The 6,616-nt window shown below is 50.5% G+C and overlaps 1 protein-coding gene across 1 annotated transcript; it reads right to left on the bottom strand.

Annotated features, from left to right (window-relative positions):
* Positions 1-4,089: 4,089 nt before the first annotated feature.
* Positions 4,090-5,202, bottom strand: PRLHR (prolactin releasing hormone receptor; the record flags this gene model as incomplete). The annotated part of the gene is made up of 1 exon (XM_081235134.1): positions 4,090-5,202. The coding sequence occupies one exon, from the start codon at positions 5,200-5,202 to the stop codon at positions 4,090-4,092; it is 1,113 nt and encodes a 370-aa protein (XP_081091260.1).
* Positions 5,203-6,616: the final 1,414 nt, after the last annotated feature.

Raw genomic sequence — 6,616 nt, 5'->3', positions numbered from 1 at the left:
TCTTTTAACAAATCAAGATTGCAACTTTCATCTATCCAAATAAGTATTTTACATTTTCAACATCTGTATACTGTCTTCTCTCACTTTGCAAAAAAAAATCCCTGGAAAGGTATGCATAAATCCATTTTTAAGTCTTAGTTTAGATGTACCAGAATATTCTGTTTATGATGCTATCATGAGGGTTTTGGAATGTAGATGATTAAATTTTGTTTATAGACCCACGTGTTGAATGTTTTTAAATTTCTCAAGTCATAGGTGGAAGTGGGTGATTAAATGCTAACATTTAAATAATGATTCAGATTTATGATGATATAGAAATTAAGCATGAAATTCTCTACTCTCCCTCTGATGGACCATCAGATTTAGACACCTGCAGTCTTGGAGAACACAGAGCTTGGTGCCATGTACAGAAATGCTATCACTACTTAGGTTGGGGCCAGGGGGTCACAGGCCCCAAATGAACAGTTCATTCTTGGAATTAGCTGGAATTTACAAATTTAGATTGAGTAGCATATTTTCCTTGGCATGATTTATCCTTGCTTTGATCCTGGCCATCCTGAGGTTGTGTGGTTACACTGTGTGTGTAGCTGGCTTAGTTTATTAATCCCACGGCTGGAGACTGTTCTACTGATTTAATGTTTATTGAGAACCCACAATGTGTGAAACACAGTACAAGCCCCAGCCTGAAGAGCTTCACACAGTGAAGTCAGCCACAGATACATCTTATGCACATAACAAAGACATCAGTGCCTGAAGGGAAATCAATCAGGGACTTACCTTGGGGAATAAAGGTGCTCCTAACCTCTCATCTGGGGGGGGATGGACCCTGGTTCACTCCCAGATCTAGCCACACTCTTGCCTGGGTCCCCTTGATGTCAGCTCCGTGCCTTACTTATATTTGCCAGACTACTAGGTGTTCAGGAATGCAAGCCACAGGACAGAGGTGGTGAACTAGCCTACCTGAGAAAATAAACCTGGAACTTAGCACCCCCAGTAGAAGAGCAGACTGAAAATCCACAAGAACAAAAATTCAGAAACGTTACATCAATTGGAATAGTTACCTTAGCATCTCTCACAGTTGTTATTTCCAGGTAACTGTGGCCAACACATATTGAAACAGCCCCCTGCCGATTTAGTGAAATAAATCTATTGGTTGACTGCCAAAAGTAAGACTTGGTGACAACACTTGCAAAGAGGAGTACAGAACCTCTCATCAACCTCAGAAAGGGCGAGTGCCAAGTACCAGGCTGGCTCCATTCCCAGCTTTACGACTCCTTGCAGGAAAAGGGCTGGATACTTGGTATTAACTAAAATGAACTATATTAAATTAAAAGTTCTACCTCAACCCTCCTTGGATTTCTCTAGGACTCACTTCTGAGAGATTTGTTTGATCAGTTTGCTTTGTAGTCAGACAAGTCCCAAATAGATTTCAGATAGGGTAAGAATTAATTAATTGCTGTTCAGTTGCCAATTTGCATAATTTGTAAAGATGTTTATAAACACAATTCTCCAGCCTCTTTAGGCTCTCCATAAAGTCCACATAAATGTTTAAAAAAAATTTTTTTTAACTTAAGTTGTAGGCATGATAGAAACTGGTGGGAGCTTTTCTAGTAATTAATGGGAACGCTTTCCTCTCACAGTTGACTTAACTCAAACTATCAGGGGACATTTCAATTTTTTTAACATGCCAGCAACCAGGATTTAGAATAATTCATGGTGTATAACTTTATAACGCAATTGACCTAAAATTGAATGACAATATTTTTTAAAAAACTGATTGGACTCATACAGAGCCTTACACATAGATCTGTAAGGAAACTGTTGAATGGATATCTATATATTCTGATTATAGGATTTACCTCTATGTGCTCCACCAGGTATTGTCTAAAGGCTAAGAGAGTATTCCTAAAGCTTCATTCAGATGTTTCTGAGGTTCATTAGAAAGAGAATAACTCTTAAGGCATTTAACCTTGGATGCATGTTAAAATCACCTGAAGTGCTTTGAAAAATGCTGATGCCCAGTCCCCATCTCAAATCAATTGGACTCTCTGGGGATAGGACCTAGGCACTGATGTTTTTTGAAAGCTCCCCAGGTAATTCTAGGAGCAGCCAGGGCTGAGACCCAGTGACTTAAACCCTCCAGTGAAGAGACCACAATTAATCAGATTCCTCCCCCAACTATTTCCACCCTTTCCCCCAATCCCTCCCGTCTCCACACATACCCACCCATGAGAATGATCTGAGGAAACAGGAAATGTCTAGCCTTGAGTCTCCCAAACAGTAGAGCTGCTAGAAGCACAGGAACCAGTCCCTGGGATGCTGGGAGATGAGCTCATTTGGGGTGGGGGAGTGACATCATGCTGCGCGTGGATCACATTATTAGAGCACAGGCTCTTTGTTCTCTAAATCCACAGATGAAGCTGAAAGTTAGTTTTAGCACCATTGCCAGAGGTAATGGCCTCTCCCAAGTTCACCTGCCTTTTCCTTTCTCCAGCCTTTTCCTGCCCTTCCCCATGCTGTGAAAAACCTAGTCATATAAGTACTAAAGACTCACATTGCTAACTAGCCCAACGATGAATGGAGCCACTCTTCCATTGTGGTTACTGACATCAGAGTAATAGGGTATAATCCTTGTCATCCCCAAATCACCCCCTCTTTCCCTTCCTTTCAGGGCACACTTTAATGCGTGAATGAGCTCATTGAGAGTAAGAGAAGGGGAGAGGTGGGAAAACACTGGTTCTGCTGTTTAGTGCTGCAGTAGTACTGGAATCTTCCAGTTGGTAACTGAATGGCTGCAGACACCAGTCCATGGCCTATATGCCACAAGGGCTAATCTGACAGCTGCACATCATGTATCATTTCCCAAGACTCCTGCCTTCACTGCCACTGTCATTATTGCAACATCAATGTGGAAACCCTTGTCCCAGGGCTCTTCTCATTTAAAGAGCTCTTGGGATGTTAAGGTAAGGATGAGCAGCCTGGTGTCATGGCCCAACAGTCTTCACCTCTTCCCTTCACCCTGAAAGGAATTAAGTGTTTGACCTGTGCATCCTGTAGGTGGCAGTTTATTTTTCTGTTCTGGATTTAAATAAGCTTCTCCCAGTCCTTATACTGTGAGTTGATCGTGTTCCAAGTGTGTCACCACAGAGCAGGTGCTGAGCAGTCAGGTGACAGCTGTTGATCTGTTGCGAGACCACGAAAGAGCATGCTGTGGCAACAGCTTACACTGAGTATCCAGAAAACCAAATATTTGAGTGCCTGCCTTGTGGCCAACACTGGGTGTGTATATACAAACATACACGCGGATAGGATGTCTGTCCTATGCAGTTATATATCCCCTTAAACGATTTGAACCTTTTCCTCTTTATCCCTATTTATCTATATCTTCATCGACTAATTCAGCTCATCATTTTCAAATAGAAATTGGGGGATAAGGAGGAGGGAAAACAGGAGCAAAACCTCTTGAAAGGTGGTTTGTAAGTGTTTTTGTATATAAATTCAAGTGGATTTAAAATGAAAACCCCTTTGGCATATAAAGGTCTTACTCAGGAAATGCAGAAATCCTAGGTGTAGATTTGTAGTACATATTTCCCTGGAATCCCAGAAATCAATGGGTTCAAATTGACTAAGCAATTGTATCTCGGCTGAGCCCCTTTTAAAAGGCAACCTGAAAAGCTTTACCAACCCCAACAAAGCCATTTTAAACCTCTGCTCATTGTTCCTTCATCTCCCCATTGAGCAAGCAGAAGAGGAAGCAAAGGAAGACAGCTACGGTTCTGAAGTACTGTTCTGAACCAGGAGAAAGCGCTTTGTTTGGCCTTCAAGGGCAAACGGAGGAAATAATAAATCCTCTTTTCCTCTCCCCGGCCTCCTCCAAGCAAAGCACAAGACTCTCAACAAAGCCCACTTAGCATTTTACAAAGACACAGGACAAGGAAAGACAGCTGGACAAGAAGGCTGGGCTGGAAGCTTTGCCCCTTATTGGCTTAGTATTAGCTTAGCTCTGGAATAAGCTCTCCAGTCCGGCCTCGGGTGGGCATCCTCGGAGACAAGCGGACATGGAGTTCCCCAAGGCCTGGCGCAGCGGCATCAGATGACCACGCTGACTGTCACGCTCTGGCCGTGCGGCGCGATCTTGCGGGGCCACGTGAGCAACAGCTTGCGGAGCTCGTCACGGAAGCTGTCGTGCAGCCAGGCGTAGATGAAGGGGTTGTAGCAGGCCGAGCTCATGGCGAGCCAGTGGCAGAGCAGCTGCACTAACCCGAAGGCATAGGGGTCTATGGCGCGCGGGTCGAGATCCCGCAGCAGATTGAAGACGTGCAGGGGCAGCCAGCAGACGGCGAACACCACCACCACCACCAGCAGCAGGCAGAAGGTGCGGCGGCGGCGCGCGCGATCCCAGTCCGCTTGGCTCGGGGTCACGCAGCCCGGCACCACGCGGTTGCGGAGCTTCACCGACACCCGGACATAAGACAAGAGGATGACCAGCAGGGGGAGCAGGTAGGTGACCAGCAGCAGCCCCCAGGCGTAGAGCTGGCGTTGGCGCTCCTGGGACCCCCAGAACTCCTCGCAGAGGCGCACGCCGTGTGGCTTGAGCTCGACGTGGTAGGTGTGCACGGCGGCCGGCAGCGCCAGCACCGCGGACAGCGCCCAGATGGCCAGCACCGCGTAGGCGCTGAGGCGCAGCGAGATGCGCCGGCGCAGCGGGTGCACCAGCACGACGTAGCGGTCCACCGCGATGGTGGCGAGCGTGAACACAGACACATAGACGGTGACGGGCTGCAGGAAGAAGACCAGGTGGCACAGGCCGCCGCCGAACACCCAGCCGCGTGGCTCGAAAGCGTAGGCCAGCGTGAGCGGCACGCAGGCGGTGCACATGAGCACGTCCGACAAGGCCAGGTTACCGATGAGGAAGTTGGTCACGTTGTGCAGCCGACGCACCCGTGCGATCACCAGCACCAGCAGGCAGTTGCCCACCAGCCCCACGACCACCACGATGCTGTAGAGCAGCACAATCAGCCCCTTCAGCTGATGCACCAGCTGCAGGCTTTGGAATGGCGTGATGGCCTGAGCACCCGGACCAGCCGCCGACCCATTGCCCACCAAGGCTTCTGAGCTCTGGTTGGCCGCAGTTGAAGCCGCCGGCAGCAGCCCGGAAAAGAAGTCAGGGGCCCCGGGACCCTGAGTCGGCAGTGAGGCCATGGCCACCTGTCCAAAGAGAATCAAAGCCCGTCACTTCCCATTCTCTCTCCGCCCCCTCCTACACCAACTGCGCCCCTCAACATACACACACACACTTCAGGGACCCAAATATTCCTCGGGAATGACTGGCCACAATAAATAACAACAAAATTTAAAGTGCCGTCACCCCTACCTCTGTAAAATTAAATCTATGAGTTAGATGTGCACAGGTTATTTAAATGCCTTCTACTCTATTTAGAGCCCTCACCGTCCCCACAGGCCAGATCCAGGAGCACAGTCCTACCTGGTGACTGGGGCTTGGCGGATGGAAAAGCGCTCCGGGGAACGAGGGGGAGAATTCTGGCGGTCCTTAGAGGTCCTCCACCCAAGACGGCCGTGCACCCTTCTCCGCTTCTCCGCTTCTCCGCGGAGCTGAAGAGATTCAAGCGTTCCCAGTGGGCTCGCGGCAACTCCCCTCCGCCCCGCCCCCAACTCCATCGTGCCCTTGTACGGAAAAAAGGGGCGGAGCACGCACCTCCCGACTCGGTGCTTAGAGAACTAGAGAGGTGGATAGTGGGGGGAGAATAGAAACAGAAGAGGCAGGAGCGGCCGGAAACCTGGGCCGGAGGGGCGAGGGAGAACCTCTGCTGCGGGAGCTTGCTGCGCCCTGGGAGAGTCCCGCTCTGGAGGAGAGCGCAGTGGACTAGGCATAGGAGGGGCGTGAAGCCCCGGGCTCTCGGCAGGACCTGGTGCTCTTTGAACAAGGAAGGCGCAGGGGAGGAAGCGGGTGGGAGTTGAGATCCACGACGGGATGTAGGGGAAAGATGAGGGACTCGCCCTCAAGCGCTGGATCCTGCGTGGAGTCCTGGCTTGCGCTAACGGAGTCGCATAGGGGGTTCTGTCAGGGATCTAAATCTTCGAGCTTGGAGCTCGCCTCAGGCCTTCGGGCGCTCGCGCTCCGCGGGACCCACTGAGCCCTCCCTCCGCCGAGGCTGGCGACGCGATTCGAGAGTCGCGGGGCCGACCAAGCCCAAGAAAGCGTTCAGCACCACGGACAGCTCCCACGGCCCGGGCTGCGCCGCGCGCGAGTGCCTGCCAGCGGACGATGAGGGAGTGCAGCCCCTCTCTGTGTCCCGTGCATTGGGAGAAGGAACCTGGTCCCTGGCCGGGTTCAAAGAGCTGCCTCGCCGCCTGCATCCTGGGCCGGAGCTGCAGACTTCAAGAGCTGGAGGGCGGAGTGGAGGAAGATGGGCCGGGGTCTCTGGGGGTCGGAGGGTGGTGACTTGTGCTCCTGCTACGGGTCACCGCACAATAGTGCCAAGGACGGCGCTGTCTTTTATCTCCCTGGGTCAGAAACTGCAGCCTTCGTGCCATTGACCTTAGACAGGCTCACTGCAGTACCTGCTCGCCACTCCTCCGCTACTCCCTTTTTCTC

The sequence above is a fragment of the Mesoplodon bidens genome (genome assembly GCF_964165515.1).
Source record: "Mesoplodon bidens genome assembly, chromosome: 1".
In the NCBI taxonomy this organism is placed as follows: Eukaryota; Metazoa; Chordata; class Mammalia; order Artiodactyla; family Ziphiidae; genus Mesoplodon; species Mesoplodon bidens.
This window is presented reverse-complemented; position numbering and strand designations above follow the sequence as displayed.